Source organism: Mus caroli, chromosome 16, assembly GCF_900094665.2.
Source record: "Mus caroli chromosome 16, CAROLI_EIJ_v1.1, whole genome shotgun sequence".
NCBI classification, from domain to species: domain Eukaryota; kingdom Metazoa; phylum Chordata; class Mammalia; order Rodentia; family Muridae; genus Mus; species Mus caroli.
Genome location: NC_034585.1, coordinates 84879812 through 84901325, shown reverse-complemented (window position 1 = coordinate 84901325; position 21514 = coordinate 84879812). Strand labels below are relative to the sequence as shown.

Below are 21514 nucleotides of genomic sequence, written 5' to 3'. Positions count from 1 at the left end.
GACAAGACGAGGAGCACTAAAGGATTCTTTGTATTATCTCTGCGACTTTTCTGAACATCTAAAGTTACTCAAAATCGAGAGTTGAGGTTTTTTTTTTTAAAAGGGCAAGATTTCTATGTTAGTGTTCCGTTATTGTTATATATGTTTGGCACACACATTGTGTTTCGTTGTTATACGTATTTGGGACAGTAAACTTATAAACAGCAAAGGTCTCTTCCTTCCTTTCTCTCTCTCTCCTTCTTTCTTACTTTTTTTTTCAAGACAGGGTTTCTCTGTATAGCCCTGGCTGTCCTGGAACTCACTCTGTAGATCAGGCTGGCCTCGAACTCAGAAATCTGCCTGCCTCTGCTTACCAAGTGCTGGGACTAAAGGCATCTGCCACCACTGCCCGGGCAATGGTTTATTTTGGCTCACAGTCTGGGTGGTTTCAGTCTATGACCGGCTGGCCCTGTTGTTTTGAGCCTGTAGAGGGGTGTCACATTGGGGGTGTGTGGCACAACAAACTGCTATTACTATGGTTTGTAAATGAAGGAGAAGGAAGAACCCCGGACCCACAGCCTCCTTCAAAGGCAACCCTCTAGCTCCCTAGCTCTGATCACTTCTAATGGGTTCAACCATCTCCCAATAGTCACAGGCCAAACACCAAGCCGTTAGCGCATGGGATACGCAAGATCTCAGCTAAAAAAGATTCCGGGACAAAAATGGAATTCCACAAAAGCATTTTGAAAAATGCTGGTAACGAAACGCTAACACGGGCGCTCAGTCTCCCAAGAAGATGCACTCCATTTAATTTCCTTTTTCTTCTTTTTGTTTATTTTTAGGTTGTTTTGATGTGAACCCTGTCCCCCAGGAAGGAGATAGCGTGCCTCCAAGTCCCTAACACAGATCACGACTGAGCACTCAGGCCTGGCAACTCTACAATAACACAACCACACAGCCAGGATACTTAGGCTGTTATCTTCAGTCCCTATTTTTTAAGAAATTCTCAATTTGATGTGTCATCCCCTGCACCATGGCAAGCGTGAAGAATGAGAAGAAAGTGGGTATCATATACTGTGGCGGAACCTTCCCCTAATGAATAAAGATTTCAAGGGACCAATCACTGGGCGAGAAACTAGTATTCAAATTTCGTAATCTATTTACGTTATAAATCCTCCGGTGACACATCCCGGTGGATCCGCCACTTAAACCAAGGGCCTCTCGCTACCTACATTGCGTCTTCATGCTCTCTCCGGTCCAAAAAATAAGTTTCTTTGTCTTGCCTCCCCTCTTCCTCTCTCGGACCCGGAAGTCCCGCCTACTCGCCCAGTGATTGGTTCCTTAAAATCTTTATTCATTAGGGGAAGGTTCTACCACATCATACCCCAATCTTGAGTTTGTACGATGGTTTGGGTAAGTCCTTCACCGTTGGAGCATTCAAGCTAGTGAAGGAGGCAGAAAAGGTGGGAACTGTGTGACCTGGATGTGGGTGATGTGGGTAATGAGGAGTAGTATCGTCTAGACTAATGCTCGGGTTGGGATTCAGGCAAGATGGAATCCCTCATACCCGTCACCTTAAGAGGGAACACAGAAGATGCTGTGCTGGGCTGGGGAATGAGGTCACTAGTTTGGGTCATAATGAATTAAATGTCGACTTTCCCTGGGATTCGATAAACACTGCTGACACTACCGAGTATCCGTTCTAGAGATAAGTGTTTGAGAGTCAGAAATCTCCTGCTAATCCATGTGCTTTGGAGTGGGAGAATCTGACAGATTACATCACGATTTCATAAGCCTTCCGCACAGCACTCCTATAACTAAGTGCCTGTGGGCATCCCAACTGTCTCTCTGGCTTGTTTGAAAAAGTCTGTGTTGGAGGTCAGACCATCAGCCTGGCCCCATGGTCGACCACCCTTGGAGAGAGCCTTCCCATCTCCCTGTTTAGGTAGATGTGGGTCTCTCTTCTCCCATATGTAAAGACCTCACAGTTTCTACCCAAAAGGTTGCCTCTCAACTGTCATCTCCCTGAACATATTAAGACTTGATAATGAAATCTGCCATGCCTAAGGTCTCATGCAAGCTCCAAACTCAGGAAGCCTTTTAGCCATATCGACAGTAGAAGGCCCCTTAACCAATAGAATCAGTTGGGTAGTATCCGTGTCCCTCAGAAAGTAACCTTATCTGCAATAGTGTCATTGCAGAACCAATTGAGGGGATACTGAAACAAGGTGGGCCCTAAACCCAGTTACTGATATCCTTAGGAAAAGGCTGTGTAAAGACTCATAGAAAGACACATAGATGTCATGAGAAGCTAGGCCATTAGAACAGAATGGACCAAACAAACCCAAGGTTAACAACCAGAAGCAGAAGAGGAGGGGAGAGCCCTGCCCTAGAGGCTCAGAGCATGGTCTTGCTAGTTTCATTTTCCATAGACTTGGAGATGAAGATGTTTTTCTTTTGAACCATAGAGTTTGGGGTAATTTTCTATAACAGACCCAGGAAGTTACTACAGCCAGAAAAACATGGGTGAGGAGAGATTTGATCCCCCTATGACATACAGATTATCCAAAGAGGCAGTGGTTAGATTCTAGATGACAATAGAATTCAGTCCCACAGCTTCTAAGGTGAATGACCCATGAAGCTACACTTTACAGCAATGAGTCCGAATGGCCACGGTTTGTTCAATGACTACAGACTTCCCTAAGTAGTAACTCCAAGCACCTAAGTATTAACCCTAGTATCCAACTCCAAACCAATCAGAAAGAAGCCAGATAAGCTCTTCAAACCAGTCACAAAAGATGCCCTACACCCAGCATCTTAGTTACTGTTACAATTGCTGTCACAAAACCCCACAACCAAAAGAGCAAGATGGAGAGGAAAGGACTTATTTGGCTTATAATTCTGCATGATAGTCTATCACTGTGGAAACTCAAGCAGGCCAGGAACCTGGCTGGAGGCAGGAGCTGATGCAGAGGCCATGGAAGAGTGATGCTGCTCACTGGCTTGCTCAGCCTGTTTCTCATGGTACCCAGAACCACCAGCCCAGGGATAGCCATGCCCACAACAGGCTGGGCCTTCCCCCTATCAATCACAAATCAAGAAAATGCCCTACATCTGGATCTAATGGAGGCACTTTCTCAAATGAGGTTCCCCCCCCCCCTTTCAGATAACTCTAGCTTGTGTCAAGTTAACACAAAACCAGCTGCCACATCTAGATAGGTCACCTCCAGGTTCCTTGTGCCGAACAGAGAGCACCCAAAGCCTTTCTCTTGCCACCCTCTGCCTGCCTGCCTATGAATGTGGCAAGCAGGAGTGAGCTCTGGTGTCTGCCTACCTTACTTCAGCAGCTTCGAGTAAGCACCCGGATTCCCTTGGGTGGGTTTCACTGACCTGCATCTTGTGTTTGTAAGTGACTGACTGGCTACCGAAGAGCATGCATGATGAAACACCACACACACACACACACACACACACACACACACACACACACACACACACACAGAGTGGCTTGAACAACAAGCTATGACCTACAGTTCTGGAGACTGAGGTCTTAGACCAAAGTATTGTTGAGTGGATCCTTAGAGGACTTAGCTTCAGGTCGATGCCTTCACACTGTGTCCTTGAATTCCTGGTGTTATCTCTGAGTGCACACATTTCCTCTTCTTACTAGGACCACAGTGAGGCCCAACGAGGGCTCACCCTATGGACCTCTAAATGCACTCACACCCATCCATGTAAGCACCGTTCATTTACCCTTTATGGTGGTTAAACTTACTGCCGACCTTACTAACTTTATATTACCTAAGGAATTGTGGATACACATTTCTAGGTGTGTCTACTTGAGCAATTCTGAAGAGGGTTAACTAAGCAAGCAGGGCCTCTCATGAATGGGCGTGTACCATCCTCTAGGCTGAGGGTTCAAAAGGATAAATGGGAAGGAAGGCGAAAGGCAGAAGGCAGGTGAGCACGGACATTTCTCTTCTCTCTGCGTGTCCCTCAGCCAGGATGTGAACTTCTCTGTTCTCTTCCGCGATGCTCTCTCTGCCATGATGAAAACTGAATCACATTTTTATCAAGTCTTTAAAATTCTCTTCTGGTGAGGGATTTGGCTAGAGTGATGAGAAAGGTAACTAATATGTCATCCATCTACCCACGAACCTATCCATAAGTACATGCTTGGACGCTGCACACAGATACAGGAATAAGTAAGGGGTGGTTCCAGGCTCTTTCTAATGCAATGACTGTCATGCAGTATATTCAGGGCTGCATCACAAAACTGAGAGGATTCCGAGCAGGTAGAGCACACCCCACCCACAGACCCTTCTCCTTCAAACCTTTCCCAGAAACCAATCTCCTATAATGTTCACCCTCGTGCCCACTTTCCCTGAAGTACAAAGTTCTGCTAAAGAGCATGAGTAAACTCCTCCAGATGCCATGCTCCCCAAAGCACCCCCGGGGCCTTTCCATCCTAGAGTCCTCTGGGTTAGCTGTTTGGGAACTGGGCTCAGAGACAGATGATATTGCCTATGAACCAAGAGTCCTTTGAGGCACCGTTTCTCAATCCTGGCCTTCAAGGGAAGTCCAGCTTGACTTCATCTTTCTGCCATGATTTGCTGATATGTCTCAAAGCAGACAGGATGAGGAGAGCCATACTGCTGAGAACATTTCACTCTGATTTTTTTTCTTTTTTGAATCTGAATAGAGGACAAATTAAAGTTTGCTGAGCAATCAGCTGTGAGTTATAAAAACTATAAAATCTCCAAGAAGCCAGTTTGTGCTCATCCTGAGAATCCGTTTCCTGGCGATGCTTCACACTTCCAAGGATTGGAGCCCAGAGACAGGTCAACTCTAAGGTCGCTGTGATTCTTCAAGATGGCCAAAATGACAGCGAGAATGGCTCATGTAATTGAAGTGGCCGTGGGTGGGAAGGACACTTGAATTTGGCTATTTGGAACTCTGACTCAGAAGACACAATTTGTATCTCCCTGGCAGGGATACTTATCCAACCGTGGCCCCATGTCATCCAGTTCTGACTAATGGCCGTGACTAGTTGAGAGGGATCATTCTGATTCACACCATCATAGTCGTCGTTGTCCTCCATTTAGACTTTGAGCAAAGCATCCCCTTTTGATATGCAAACGAGGACCCAGATTTGGGGGTTCTTTGCAAAAGAGAAGAAGGAAATGGCTTGAAATGGGAAGCAGCTGGATGACAGGGACACGGAACCACTTTTCACAGAGACAGGAATGGAGTCCAGCGTCGGGTACTCGATGGCCTCAGCAGACTGGCGTCACCATGGCTCTACCCAAGCATTGCTGTGCTCATGAAGGGCCCTGCACATCTGCTGTGGTTCGTGGATGGCTGGGATGTGTGTCCCTGAATGATGCATGCATTGAAACTTGATCCCCCTTGTGAGGGTATGAAAATGTGATGGAGACACCATGAGGTGATGAGGATGGAGCCCCGCCCTGCCACTGAGTACCAGGGGCTCCATAGGAAAAAAAGATTGGGGAATGGGTGGACACAACTGTCCCACATCTATAAGCAGGTGCCAATCTCCGACCAGAACCCTGAGCTAAGTGAACTCTTTTATTCTGCCTAAGGCACTTAGTTATAATCATGAAAAATAGACTAACACCAAAAGCAAAATAAGAAAGGATGATAAAGCTTGGAAAATTGGGGTCCTAACCTCTGCCTCCCCATTAGGTTAAATCATTTTCCAAACATGTAACAAGTGAGCTTACACGGACCCTGCTGAGAGCACAGAAAGCCAACTGACCCATGCATCATGAATGGGGAACTCTGTCTCTGTGTGTGTCTCCCACCCTCTCTCTGTCTCAGTCTGTGTGTGTGTGTGTGTGTCCTTCTCTCCCTCTCTCCCTCCCTCTTCTATTTCTTCTCTTTCCCTCTTTCTCTGGTCCTCTCCCATGAGGCAACCTCTTAAAAACACTTTTTTTTTTTTTTTTGGTGTCTAACTGCAGAAGTCCTGGCTCAGCCCAGGTCAGAGCTCCATGACTGTCTTAGTTAGGGTTTTACTGGTGTGAACAGACACCATGACCAAGGCAAGCCTTATATATTAAAAAAAAAAAAAAAAATCAACAACATTTAATTGGGGCTGGCTTACAGGTTCAGAGGTTCAGTCCATTATCATTAAGGTGGGAGCATGGCAGTATCCAGGCAGGCATGGCGCAGGAGGAGCTGAGAGTTCTATGTCTTCATCCAAAGGCTGCTAGTAGAAGACTGACTTCCAGGCAACTAGGGTGAGGATCTTATACCCACACCCACAGTGACACACCCATTCCAACCAGGTCACACCTATTCCAACAAGGCCACACCTTCAGATGGTACCACTCCCTGGTCCAAGGATATACAAACCATCACATTGACCATGCCTGTGAGACAGAGAATCTGACACCTTACAGTGTCCTTGTGAAGACAACGTCAGGGCACAGCCAACCGCATCCTGAGGGCTTGAAGGCAGCCATGGTCGACTTTTGTATGTCCACCGAATAAAATGGATTTTCTATTTTAGATCCTTGCGAAAGGAAAACAACAATTCAACGGACGTTTTTGTTTGTTAGTTTGTGGTTGTGGTTGTTGTTGTAGTATAAAAAACCAAAGCAAAACAAAAACAAAATCTCTAAACTGAAAATATCGCCTGTGTGGTCCTTTGGAGATAAACTTGGCAGATCTCTGTTTAAGGGTTTTTTTTTTTTTTTTTTTTTAATTAGCTGAGCTCGTGAGGAACACATGGAAAAGGTAGAAGTTTTACTCCCAAGCCAGGGAACTTTCTGGAAGTCATTTCATGGTCAGAGAAATGTTGAATGTGTATAGCACATGGGTAAAAATCGTACGATTTGCAGACTCTATGAACTATTACCCTTTGGCTGTCTGTCTGTCTGTCCATGTTAGTCTGCAGGGCACCCATTTAAATAAAACATCCTAGACGAGGTGGCTTCTATTGGCCCACCTTTCTGCAAGAATGAGGTGGTTTCAGGCCAGCCTCCTAGCCATTGCTACAGCCGCTGCTCTCTCCCCTGTCTTCGAATGATCTTTGCTGTCTGGTGTCCCTGCTGCGATTAGATCAGGTCTCACCCCAGTGGCCTCATTTGAATTTGTCTCTCAAGGTGTCACATTCTGAAGTAATAAGGATTAGGGCTTCAACATATGAATTTTAAGAGCACAAATCACCTTAATGTGCTCTTGGCAAATGAGATTAGAATTTACCAGTGTGGTTCCTTACCCATATCGATATCGCCATTGGTAGATCGCTTGCCTCATAAGCACGAAGACCCTAGTTCAGTCCCCCTGCCCCATGCTGAAAACAGCAACAAAACAAACCACAGACAAAGCTGGGTGCGGTGGCTCAGTCATGCAGTCCCAGTGCTGGGGATGCACAGACCGGAAGGTCCCCAGGCTCTCAAAACAGCCAGCCCAGCTACGAGGGAAAGTTCCAGGTCAGTGAGCAATCCCGTCTCAGCGTTCAAAGTAGACAGCAACTGAAGAGCGACAGCCAAGGTTGCCCTGTGGTCTCCATGCACACACACATGTGCACCTAAATCCCTCACTGACTAAGAGCTACTACCATGGTTGTATAATTGTGGAGTGAGGCTTGTCTGATTTTAGTGATGGTTATTGATAGAGCCTCGCTCTTTAGCCCCAGGCTGGCCTTACACTTGCAATCCTCTCTGCTTTAATGCCCCACCCCACAGTGCTAGGATTACAGGCATAAACTACCAAACTCAAGAGCTAGGAACGATGAGGTGGCTGTTTCTTCCAGACTGGACACAACTGCTGCCATCTTGAAGTGGGTCAGCACTGATGATCTGCCCAAGATTCTTAAGATCAGGCCTGCCCACATCCCTCCTAGGAGAGGAGAGGATCTTGAGGCTTCCAAAGCCTTTACAGTCCTCGTGAGGACCCTCTCCAAGGCCCCAGTCATCACACTATGGGGGTTGGGGGGTGAACAGCTGTCCCTAAGTTACTTAGTGGGCTTTCTGCTGCTTTGAGTCATATGTGCTTCTGTTAATAACCCCAATAAGTTTGTTGCCAAGGCTAGAGCCTGCAGTGGTGACCAGGCTGCCCTTGAATTCAGAGATCCTCCAGGGTGTTGGGATTAAAGGTGCGAGCAACCACATCTGACCAGAAAATGTTCTTGGGTCTGTCTGGGGTGAATAAATGTGGCTTTGGTGGTTTGTTGTACATTTCCCAGGAAGTGCAAAGCAACAGCATCCTTCAAATGGTGCCTCTCTGAGCCCTTTCTATGCCAGAGACACTCATTGCAACCCAGAGAGCCAAATTGTGCATTTTCCAGCCTTGTGCTCAGAGGCAAGGCTCGAAGCGCAGTTCAAGACTTATGATTCGCCCCTCGAAGAGAACTAACCAGCTGGTGGGAACACTCTTGCTGTAGCTGTGCAAGAACTGTGGTTGAACACACACACACACACACACACACACACACACACGAGAGAGACAGAGACAAAGAATTTCATATGATGTATATTTTGATATTTTCCCTCTCTAGATTGATCTCCACTTCCCCACCTGCTCAATTTCCTAGCCTTTTTTTTTTTAAAATATATTCTTTTTAAGTAACCCACCGAGTCCAGTTTGTATTGTCCATGTATTTCTGGGTATGGGGCCATCCATTGGAGTGTGGTTGACCTACTAGGAGCCGTACTCTTAAAGAAAACTGACTCTCCCTCCCCAAGAATCTACCAGTTGTCTCCAGTTCCTCGGGATGGGATGGGGGTAGGCCCCTCCCACTCCATGCTGACTTGACTGGCTTGGTCCCATGCAGGCTACCACAGCTGCCACAGCCATGAGTGCAGAGGTCATGTTGAGAAGACAAGGCTTTCGGCCCCTTGTCTCCATCCTCTGGCTTTTACAATAATTCACTCATCTTATCTGATGGTCTTTAAGTGAGTTTCATTAAAATTTGTGTAGAAAACAAATCTTTAGTGAGAAAATCATTAGGATTTTCTCGGGCTGCTCATGGGGAGAACACCGTTGAAACTCTCTACCCAGTTCTGGGTGAAAACTATGTTCCTAGTACAAGACTCTACCTGCCCCTTTGTCAGCTGTCTGTGGAGGTGACGTCTAGGAAAACTGGGTTTTGCTATTGTACAATGTGTAAAAGTGAGTTAAGAGTTAAGGCCTTCACTTTCATCATAGGCCATCTTCTCTGTAGGAACTGCCAGTAGCCTGGCCTGGAAGCCAGCGCCATCTCTTTCTTCGCCTGTAAATCTGTTTCCTGGTGGTTTCTCTGTCATGAGCCATCTTTCATGATAAGCTGCTTGACTCCAGTTGGTCCCATGGTTCTCTTTGTAGCTCACTGGCCTATGACCCCAGATAGGATTCCTCCAGATATCTCATTTCAGGAGCTAGCACCAACTCAGATGAGGTGTCTGTGGAAAGTGAGTGGCAGGATGGAGCCTCATGTCCCGCCACCCTCCCCCACTGGTGCTGCGTGCCTATGGACATCCCAGGACAGGGTGCCCTGAAAACACGCCCACAGCAAAGACACACAAACATGTACCCCATTTGTCTGCGAAGCCCATGTCTGAGGAGCTCCCCTGAGCCAACAACTGCCACAGATAATACACTCATTCACCACGCAGGAAGCACACTCCTTCCATTGAAAAGTGATGACATTGCATTGAACTAGCTCCCAGCCCTGCTCTGAATTATTCTCAGTGTGTCTGTCTGAATTATTCTCAGTGTGTCTGTGGCACAGAGACTCGTACACAGAAAACAAACACAGTAACCAAGAGGCTTCCCAGACCCTGCTTTAAAAAACAAAACAAAACAAAAACCAGCCAGTCTTGCCTTGCATTCTTTCCAAATCTGTCTCGCTCTGTGATGTGCCTCTGTGTAAATGTTCTATGGGTTTAGTCTCACAAACCCCAGTAGATAACGAGGGATGCCTATTTATGTCAGATTTACTGAAGAAAACCAGAAAGTGCAAAAAAAATGAAGCAGTCTATGGAGCTTCTGTAACCAGAGGAGGGTAGCAGAGAGGACTGTAGTTAACACTCTGCAGCGTCTGGAGACGCTAGCCATTCTGAGGAGGATTCAAGGATGAGAGACGGTTCTCCCAGGAGCCTTGGAAGTGCCTGCTGCAGTGACAGCTCCATTGGCCCTCAACTTTCCTCTAAGCCCAAAGCAGCCAGCTCACCCAGGGATTCTGGGTATCCTCTTGGGTAGCTGAGTATGGTGGTGTCTGTCCTATCATGAAGAAGGTTGAGTCAGGATTGTGACTTTGAGGTCAGCCTAGGCTACATAGTAAGACCTTATCTAAATAACAAAGCAAAACACAGACTGAGAGAGTAGGGTATGGTGGCGGTACATACCTGTGTTCTCTCAGCACTCAGAAGGCTGAGGCAGGATTATGACTTCATTGTAAGCCTGGAGTACAGGAGACCTTGAAGAAGAAAAGAAGAGGAAGAGGGAGGGGGAGGGGAAGGGAAGGGGGAAGGGGAAGGAGGGAGGAGGAGGGGAGGGAAAGGGGGAAGAAGAGGAGGAAGAGGAAGAGGAGGAAGAGGTTGGATCACAGAGTCTCAGGTTCCTTCCTGCTCTGAAATCTTGTGATTCTTCAAAGAAAACATCACATTACAAACTGCTCCTTCATCTCTAACTGCAGTGTGAGCCTGAATAGTGGGAACAGGGGCCCTGCCATGCAACCTGCTGAGCCTGTAGTCCCTATGGGAAAGGGACACAAGTTGTTAAGGACGGTGGCAGCACCTATAGAAAAACATTCTGTGAGCAGGTGACTGGTGTCACACCCAGAAAAATCCAAACGGTGAATCTACTTCTGCCCCAACAGATATCCACCCCTTCCCCTGATCCAGGACCTAAAACAACTGACTCCAGAAGCAAGATTCATGGATATCCATCTGTCTCTGGTTCAACTTGGGAAATCCTGACCTTTGACTGTGAACAGTACAGTGGGGAGCCATGGTGAGCTTCCACTCAGCGCATAGCCACATAACCCTTTGTAAACACACACATACACCCCCGCCCACCTCGGAGATGAGATTAACCAGGGGCTCCTGTGGTTGAAAATGCTCCCAAGTCCTCAATTGTGTCTGTGCCAAGAGGTTTAAGTACCCTGTACCTGACTCAGACTCCATGTTTTAAGAACCATCAATAAACAAGCAGCAGCCATTGTGAGGAAAAAGTGTATTTCACAGCCATTATAAAAGTACATATATTCAATAGTGGTGACATAAATATAGTCCTTACTCATGACCAAATCGTATGACTAAAATAGATTCTTCCTCCTGGACTTCACATGATGACAGATCGGCCGTCCCCATCAGTAGCCACAGGCTGACTAGAATCACAGGCAAAGACTCATTCATGAAGGACAGTCATGGGTCAAACAGACAATACACTCCGCACTTAACAAAAGGATAGTCACATTTTCCGTATAAATATAATAAAACAATAAAGAATTTAACATTTCTTCTTTCACGCGGTTTCCTAGACTCGTCTGTCAGGTGTTTATGTGCGCCCCAGAACACAGCTTGTCTCCCTCCTGTTCTCACTTGCCTCACAATGGGTCCACTACCTACTGAGGACTCAGGTGGGTAACCTGAGTTCAGAGTCCACGGTACCAGTAGCAACGCAGGCAGCTAGTTGTACATCTGACACTGTTCTCGAAGCATTTGAAGAATGGGAGACTCTTTCTCCACAGGCTAGCACCAACACAGGCACACATACGTACGAGAAAAGCAAACAGCCAGAAAAAGACATAAAGGGCTAGGAGAAAGGGGGCGGGCACAGCACACAGGTACACATCCTACCAGCTTTGCAGAGCCAGATGCCTGCAGTTGGCAGTTATCTTTTAAAAGGACTCTTCACCTGTCAAAGCTCAAACACGTCACATCAAATACAGAGAGCATCTGTGGATGGTTCTCCTCTTCTCTCTGCTTAAAGAGTTCTATTTTCAGTGTCAAGTCCTGGAAGCTGAACGGAAGCCATGCTGAATGAAGAACACCATCAGCTCTGGGAGAGAAGCCTGGCCTCCTCCTGTAATGGGTCCTTGGGAGGGAGTCAGTTCCTCCCTAGGGTTTAAGTAGTCCAGGTCTTACCAAATTCAGCCAGGACTAGAGCAGCTTTCTTCCAGGGTCAGCCAAATCTGTGTTCTCTTCTAGTCCAGTCAGAGCTATGAGAGGTCAAAGGAAGCCGCCCGCCACCAGTAAATGAGAGGCGGTTGTACTGTGTCTCAGCCCTCACTGGCAAAGGCCAGCTTTGTGATGTCACAGAAATTTGCCCACTTTAGAATCGATGGACCAAGATGATGAACCTGGCTTCCTGGCTACAGCTCTGGTCTCTGACCCCATCTGAAATAGTCAAAGACCAGAAGATTCTGAGCTGTTCCATATCTTCTCTCCTAAACTAACTGTGGTCCAACCTGTGCCAAGTCTTCCCCTCCTGACAACAGTACCCATTGTCCTCTGCTAAGTACCAGGGCCCACGATGCACACAGAGACAGTCCTCCATCCAGCGCCAGCCGGACAGGATCAGACAACACCAGGTTCCACAAGAGACACACAGAGTGGCACAGTCACAAAACCGGAAATGCATCTTTGGTTCAATCCTGGAGGGGAAGGTGCAGATTACAGCATGGACTGAAAGCCTGTTTTGGGGGCACTGTTTCCCTTGGGGACGAACCGTCTTGTGAGCGTGTTCCCAGGGGGCAGCAAGCCTGCTCCTAGCTCCCAGCAGAACAGCAGAACAGCTAAGTTCCAACCGTGGCAGAACAGCACGACACATCGAATTCCCTGCTTCTTGATGTCTCAACTCTGCTTTAAGAATCCTTTCTCTCTCTCCAGAGCCATCTGGAGCTAAGTTCTATGCCTTCTGCTGCTGCCACAGTATAAACATAGGATGGCTAGGCTACTATCCCTCAGGCAGGCAGGCCACTGTGGTCCAATGTTCCTCCTGTTACCACCCAAGCCAGCTTTTTTGGCCATCTGAGCTGCAGCCTCTCAGAAAAACAAAAACACATGAATTTGGTAAAATTACTTTTCATCTGGTCAACTAGTTTTTGTTTTTGAATTGCTATTTTGAGCCAGACACGTATATATACTTGTAATCTCAGCGCTTTGGAGGCTGAGGCAGGAGGATCATGAGTTTGAAGCCAGCTTGGGCTACTTAATGAGACCCTGTCTTTAAAAAAAAATTACTTAAATTTAATTAATGACTTCATATAAAGAAAGATCTCTTTGGACTAGTTCGTTCAATCCTCAGCAAGTTTCAACCCCCAAAAGAAGAAAAGGGCAGGGGAAAAAGAAAGAGAGGAAAGAAAAATCCGTCAAAACGTTGCACAGGAATGAGCGTTTGCTTGAGTCTTCGTCTTCCTCCTGGGTTCTCGCTGCTGGGTTCCATCTCTGTCTGAGGCGCCATCCCATCTTCCTCCCGGTCCATCACTGTGACTCAGCACTCTGTGGGGACTCACTGTTACGGAAAGGGGGGGTTGCTTCCCTCTGTAGAGGGATCCCTAGGCTGGGTGAACGTCCTTACCAGCGAGTGGCACGGTCCCCATGAGACTGTACTGTCTGTGAGAGACACACAGAGCGGAGGGAGGGAGGGACAACCTGGTACCAGTCTGGAAATCTGATTGGCCCAGCAGATGGAGGTGTGGTTTTTAGCTCTGAGCCCACTGGGGATCCTGGAGAGGGCTCAGTGATTGGTGATAGCAAAGAGAATCTCAGGCTGAAAGGTGTGATTTCCACAGTCCGCCCCCTCCCCCTCCCCCTAGTCGCAGCGTCTCAGAGGGTCCCTAAGTAAGTGTGTGGACTTTGAGTCTGTGGACTTCAGCTGATACGAGCGTGGGACTGTGTGGCAGGAATAAAAGAATAAAGGATGCTCCCGTGAGGCTGTTCACCCATGCCCTGGTGCCTGCCTGTGTGGAGCTCTGTTCCGTGGCTGTCCTCACAGAGACCCAGAATCTTGCCATCCCAGGTTAACACTGGCCCTTGACACCGTCAGCCATGTCAAAGGAGAGGCTGGAGGGGGCTGTGGGCTGCAGAGGGGACATGCTGGCCTCCAGGGACCTCTCTGAGGAAGGCTGCAGGCTCTGGTGCCGCTTCCTCAGCATCTGTCCGATGCCCATCATGGGGAACCGTCCCCTGCTCTTTACACAGTTGGGGCTCCCCAGAGGCTGCAGGAGGCCGTTGCTGGGAACGGGAGGTGGTGAACACACACCCTCCTCTTGTGGGGGGCTGTTCTTTTCTTCGTGGGCAAAAGAGACCAGCGTGGAATGCAATGGAGTTTGGAGAGGTGAGGTACTTCCAGACAGCAGCCCCTGGGAGAGTGTCCTCTCACTAGAATTCCTACGAGCCAGGCTCACAGGCGAGCTCAGGATCCTATAATGGTGAGAAGGGGACAGCAGTTCTATGTGGTCCTCTCGATCCACGGACTCAAAGGAGCGTACCATATCCAGCAGCAGGGGCTCTTCCTTGGGGAGGATGCTGGCACTTCCCGGCCCTGGCTGGTGTGGCTCTAGTTTCTTTACAATCCTTGGTGTCCTGGGAGGTGGGACAGGGATGAATTCCATGGAAGAAGAAGCCACACAATTGGAATCAGAGGTTTTTCGGAAAAGATTGCGGCAGACGAAGGAATCTACATACCAAGGAAACAAGACCATGAAAAATAGGTTCAGAAAGAGCACACACAGCCATTGTGTTCATGCCCTCCCAACCACCACCCCCTACCCCCAGCCACCAGCTTAACTGAGACAGCAAACTAATGCAAGCAGGAGGGAGCAAACACCCTAGGCTAGTTAGAGGAAGAGTCAGCCAGAGCACCTGAGGCCCCACAGAACCCACACGTCTTTCTAAGGTACAGGAGGCAGCAGGCTAACCCAATTCAACAGCTACTCTATTTTGGTAACTGAAAATCCCAGAGGCACTGTCAAGAGCCTTTTGAATAGAGGTTTGCTGCTCAACAGAACATCCACTAAAAACTAAAACGTCCAGAGTCTGGCTTACCGAACACCCACATATCTGATCTTCCTTCCAACTGCTAACTATGGAAAGACTTGGGTCCCCTCAGATACTTTCTTACAAGTTTACCATGGTAAAAAAAAAAAAAAAATATATATATATATATATATATATATATATATGTAACAGAAAGTTTACCAGCTCAGTTTCTTTCACTCAACAGTTTGGCAAAGACACACAGCTATTTCATTCTGCAGAAATAATGCTGCCATTGAAGACTCATCCATTCTGTCTTGTTTCCCTACACTCTGACAACCCCATTCCACCGGCAGCTCCATGAACTTGGCCATTGTAGGAACACACATAGTCTCCTAGGATAGCTGAACTTTGAAGACTGGCTCTTCCCCTTAGTGCAAAACCTTCCAGGATCATCCAGGCTGTAGGTGCCCCTCATTTTTCAAGCCTCCCTTGTGGCTTAAAATCAAGGCAGCCTCGTCAACTTCAAACAGAACTGTGAGGCAAAGGCAACTAGCCAGTGGCCAGACTTTCCATCTCGAGTTGGCATTGACCAGCATCTGGGTTTGTAAACTGTCCCAGGGAAGAGAGGGCAACCCCCCAGAGGCTCGACCCTTGGGGGAAAGAAAGCCAAGCTCATAAAGAATGAGCTCCATCCACCTCAGGGTCTTTTCACTGAGTAACGTTTTAAAGCCCAGCCGCAGGAGCAAGCTGCTGCCCAGTGCGAGTGGCTTCAGGAGCAGCCGAGGGCTCGGAGAATCTTCCTTCCCCACATAAATAAATACTCAGACATGGAAATAAATCTCCTCAGGCAGCAGATGCCTGGTATGTGACAGCGGGAAGATGTAGGATTTCATTAATGGCTAATCTTGTCAGTGATCTGGCTGGTACACAAGCATGGCTTCCCTTCCTAGTGCTATGTTCTGTGCACCAAGACCGGCTGGGCTCTGGGAAATGGAGGGCTAGGAGCTGCCACCCCAGAGTCCCACTAAGCAGAGCAACAAGTGTGAGTTGACCTCAGATGACCACACCCCTCGCTGAGCCTCAAAGCCTGTGCTTTGACCTCTATAAATAAATAATAAAACCTCAGCAACCGACCTATATAAAGAGAGCACTCTTGTCTCAAGATCCCATGTTAGGACACCCCCAGTCTCCCTCCCAGCGAGGGGGGATTTCTCTCACGCATCTCAAACCTGTGCTATCCAGGGATGATCACACCTATCAGTTATCAACAAGGGAATAGATTTTGAATTGGACACAGTGGGTTTATTTATAGTAGCTCTAACAGCCAGTGGTTATTACAACTAAGTGACTCAAGGAAGACCACTGGCTCACAACCAACCAGCAGAACTGGTACTTGAACTTGGGTCGGGGAATCCCACCACCACTCCAGAACCCAGACACAGTCACACTTGAATGTCTCATGGGGCCATGTTTCCAATAAGTCTACATCCCAGCACCCGCTTTTGCCTCCACCTCCTGCTCTCATCAATCTATCCCATTGGTTCATGCAATCTCAGGTACTCATTCTATCCCAAAATGTGGTGTGTGCCAGTCTCTGAGGCTGCACATCTCCCTCTCTTCTCCCTCTATTCTTATACCCCAACCTGCTTCTGTGATACCTTATGCCCTGGCCTCCAGTCCCACAATGCCATGCATGCAAACTTCTGCCCCTACATGCTCTGGACCTGCAGACTCTCATACCACAACTATCTATCTGATGACAGTCCCTACAGTACCATGTACCCCAGCCTCGGCTCCTACAACACTAATTTCTGTTCTGATTTCTGCCTCTACAGTTCTTTATATCTCAAGTCTTCTTCCACAGTCCCGACCACCCTGATGACCTGCTGCCATATCTCTGTGTCTGCTCCTTTTACACCGTGTATCTGCAGTGCTATGTACCCCATCTCTGTTTTCATCATACTGCGCACACCCACCTCTGTCTTCTCCAACCCTGCACAGGTGAACCACCCAACTGCTTGGTCTGAGTCCCTTGGCCTTGGATGTACCAATGAGACCTTTCCAGCGGCACAGTCGCCTCTGTTCTGAGCCCACCCAGCCACCCGCACACAGTGAGCTGAGCGGGACAGTGGAGCTGACCTACCTTTGTCGGGGAAGCCTGACTTGGAGGCCTTCCTGTCTTTGAGCAGGGCTTTGGTACTCTGGAGCTGTGTGATCAGCGAAGGCGATGGCTGTTTGTGAGAAGGCAGGTTCTTGTCCAACTTCTTGGAAAACGGACGATGGAGAAAATCACCTCTTTTTTCTTGTTCTTTGGGCTTTTTATCCTTCAAAACAAAAAGCGAACACACCGAGTCAGACACCCACAAGAATACACTCGAGGCTTCATCTCTGAAAAAGTCACCCGAAGAGATGGGAGGAACTCATCTTTTAAATGTTGTATGCTTACCCGTGTGTGGACTGAGGAGAAGGCTGAGGTCTAGCCTGTGCTCCAGAGAGCCAGCTCCCTCTGCCTGGGAGCAAGTGAAACTCTCTCTAGCTCACTTACACTGCAGTGTGTCAATATGTTCCAGAGTGGCCAAGGCCACGCTAATCTGAAGGAACTAAGGAGCATAAAAGCCAGAGTTTTAAAGACCTACTGTGTGCGTTTGAAGTGTTGCCATGGTTAAGTATGGTGGTGCAGACCTATGATTTCATTATTCTGAGGCTGAGCAAGGAGGATTTCAAGTTCAAAGCCAGCCTGACCTACATAGTGAGACCTGGCTGGGGTTAATCTTGACCTTCAACTTGATTGGATTGAGCAACGTGTAGGGGCTTTACAGAGCCTGCTCCTGGGGGTGTCTATGAGGGCAAATCCTGAGGCTCTTAGCCCACGAATGGCTGATCTTATCTATGCATCAGTTGATGGTCTCAAAACTGGAATGGATGGTTAGGGAAGAGGTGAAATTTAGGGAGGCAGGGCTTGGTTGAGAGAAAGGCCACTGAGTGTGTGTTATTGGCAGTTATATTTTGCCTTGGCCTCTTTCCTAATATCTATTTGCTTCCATCCACCATGATATGACCAGCTCTGCTCTGCCCCGACCCCTATGGTCTGAAAACTCTGAAATCAGAAGCAAAATAATTTATCCTGTAAGTTGTTTCTTCATATAGACAGCACAACAGTGAAAAATTCCAAATAGACCATGTCTCAAAATACTAAATCCATCCCTCCATCCTTCCATCAGTCCGTCCATCCATCCATTCATCCATCCATCCATGCATACATACATATATACATACATATACATCACCAAGTGGTACCCTGAGATCCTAACTGCATCAAAGACTTGGCAAACACAGAGATAGCTGCTTTCATTTAACATGAGACCCAGCATGTTTAGTCTAAACACGAAAGAGCCAGAGAAGTCCTGGTGAGTTTCTAACCCGCACTATAGTCTAAGCATGGGAGCACTTATGTATAGACCTAAAACTCGCCTGGATATTGCCATTTTTTTTTGAGCTGTAGATTTTATCTCTACAGAGCCAGATCCTAATCCCTCTAATGGGCGTGGACTCGACTGTTTGATTTGCCTTCAGCCCCACAGTCTCTGGCATCGAGCCAGGCACTTAGACCCAGCATTATAAGCAGCAACCGGGAGGGAGAAAGGGTCAGTGGAAACTGAACTGATTAAAAGTAATTGAGTTCAAGTTTCTGGGAACAGTGGAGCCACTAAGCAACTGCAGAAGGAGAAATCCTTTCTCTGGCCCTGATGACGACACTGGCATTTACTGGTAACCCGGGCAAGGCATCCCTGATCTTGCCCTGGGTGAGGGAAAGGCAGCTTTCTACATTTTTTCCCCTTTAAGTTGAACAGTATTTGCAATTTGAGGGAGCTCATCAATGTTTCATTTCTGTGCTGACGAGCTTTGCGAGGAAGTGTCCCTCAGCACTTTCACCAACATGCCCTTCCCGACAAGGATGCCCGGTTCCTTTGCAGAGAGCTTGTTGTGAGTGGGTCACCAATGGGAGAGACTGGAAGTGAGGATGCGGGGTCCTCAGTGCCACTCCCAGGGATAGAAACTCTGGGGAGATATAACCCTTAATCAGTGAGAGGGTGAGAAGTAAGGAGAGCAGCTCACATAGATACTACAGGCTCCTTCCTCAGCCGCCGCTGCTGCCATTACTAAGGTCACAAGAAGCCTGTGATGAGGGACAAGCCTGGGATGGTCCAGGGACTCCTCCTGAACTGACTGAAAAGTCAGTGATTCACAGCGCTCATCGGTACTATGAACTCCACATGGCCTAGGATAGGGTCCGGTGGTGGCAGCTGGAAGAGACTTAGTTACCATAGGAGCAGCCTCAGTAAAAGACTCTCCGCTGAACTTCCAAACACACGGTCCCTTCCACCACACTGTGATGCAGCGAGAAGGCCCTCCCTCCGCAGACACTGGCATCCAGAAATGTAAGAAATGAACTTCTGTTGTTCATAAATTATCTGGTCTCAGGCATTCTACTGTTAACAGAAAATGCACCAAGACATCCAGATTGCTACAAGGTGTGTTCCAAGTGACCATGGGAAGGCAGGCAGGAGATAATCACAGGTCTCTACTGCTCTCTGCTCCTCTGTTTCTATGAAACACAAATGGTCCACGTTCTACCTTTTCTAAAGCAAAGGAGAACAAGCTTTTATAGCAAACACACAGACAGACAGACAGACAGACAGACAGACAGACACACATACACACAGACCCATGTGAATGCATACATAGACACAAATAGAACAACACACAAACAGAACACACACACATACACAGACAGACAGACAGACAGACAGAGCCACTTAGATACACACACAGATAGACACATATAGACCCAAGAAGATACACAAGCACACACACACAAACACAGATGGGCAGATAGACACACACACACACACACACACACACACACACACACACACCCCTACAGACCTCTATGGAGCTTGAAAGAGGGTATGATAGGTTTGCCCTGAAAAGTCTAGAGGAACTTCTTCCTTTCTTTTTACTTTTTTACTCTTTCTGTTCATCTGCACAGTCACCATTTCTATCTGTTCCTACCACAAGGGGGAAGAAAAATAAACCTGATGAGATACACTGTTGCAATGCACTTTAAAATAAAACTTGATAAAAAAAAATCAAATTGCATTCACCCCATTTTAGAACGAGAGAGAGAGAGAGAGAGAGAGAGAGAGAGAGAGAGAGAGAGAAAGCAGCAAAGGCCCCTTCAGACCGCTCTGTACCCCAGGCACAGGTGGGCAGCCAGCAGCTGTGGGGGACTACTGTGGCTCCTTTCCAGTCCCCTTTGGGGGCTTCCATGGTTTAAGAATCAGGTTATGAAAGCTCTAGGGCCAGTCTCACTTCAGACTGAACTTAGTAGCAAGAAGTAGGTAAGATGTGGGCGTCTGCTGGAGAGGGAGGCCAAGGCTGCTGGCCTGTAAGGACAAGTTCCTGTGCCAAGGGAGGGACACTTGGCAATGAGGAGAGGGCCTCATTGTGTGAAGGGGAAACCGCTTGCAGGCCAAACACCTCCAGATAGCCCTGCTAAGGCCATCCTTGTTGGACTTGTGCCCCAGCACGCCCCACAAACCCTCAGAACAAGTGTCTCCATAGAGATTCCATTGTACCTCTTCCCAGGAGCAGTTAAGAGCTCCATCTTCAACACTCCTTGATGGTGAACCTTGGGCTAGTTGAGTGGTCCAAAGGAAACGTGTTTATTTAACCAGCTGATCCACTGCCCCAGACACGTGCCTGTGATCACCCGGTTAGACCTTTCCATTTGCCTATCTTCTCCAAAAGACATCCCCTAGGATGCAGCATGCTAGCAATATCTTATGTAACAGGAAGTAATCTTCAAAGAAAAATAGATGGTGCTATGCCTTCTGAGGGCATGGGCCCTGCCTACCAGAGCTGAGGCTGGCAGGGACCTGCTTTCCCTGATTCTCCTTGGTCAGAGTCCCCCCGAGCATCCTGAGGGCTAAGGAACTGCTGAGGAAAATCACCATCTCGACTCCAAGCACTCTTTCCTTTTAACCCACGGGAAAGTTTCATATCACCAAGGAGACCAGAGGAGACCACATGAGGTGGATACAAACAACTCTGTGTGTGTGTGTGTGTGTGTGTGTGTGTGTGTGTGTGTGTACGAGCATGTGCAGGCCAGATAGACACCAGTTGATATCAGTTGCTGTTTTCGATCATGCTCTGTTTTATTTACAGAATCAGAGTCTCTCATCAAACTGGGGGAGCATAGATTTGTCTAGGCCAACTAGCTACCTCTGGGGGTCCCCTGTCTGAGTACTGAAAGGACGGTTTACCATTCAGTGGAAGAAATCAACATCAACCAAGTGTTCGGAGACAGATGGGAATCCGCTCCAGCACCCGACCTTAGGGGGAGGCCTGTTCCTCAGACTTGATCTCCAGAAAGCTGGTCCTTTTAGACTCTCCCTTCCTGACTGTCCACGGAGGCAAGCAGTCACCAGTGAATGATAGCCATGGTCATAGCTTGGGCAGTTGAATCCATCCCTGGCTCTCTGCAACGTGCTGTGTGACCCTGAGCAACTACCATCACCTCCAAGGACGTGTATCTCCAT

General features: G+C 47.8%; 1 protein-coding gene across 1 annotated transcript in view; it reads right to left on the bottom strand.

The window, feature by feature from the left end:
• Positions 1 to 11145: 11145 nt before the first annotated feature.
• Positions 11146 to 21514, bottom strand: part of Hunk (hormonally up-regulated Neu-associated kinase) — a 112453-nt gene continuing 102084 nt past the window's right edge. The window contains exons 10-11 of the mRNA XM_021184998.2: positions 17056 to 17236; positions 11146 to 14610 (exon numbers count right to left, since the gene is read on the bottom strand). Of these exons, the coding sequence (XP_021040657.1) occupies positions 13952 to 14610; positions 17056 to 17236 (840 nt within the window). The 3' untranslated portion in view covers positions 11146 to 13951. The remainder of the gene's footprint in view (positions 14611 to 17055; positions 17237 to 21514) is intronic.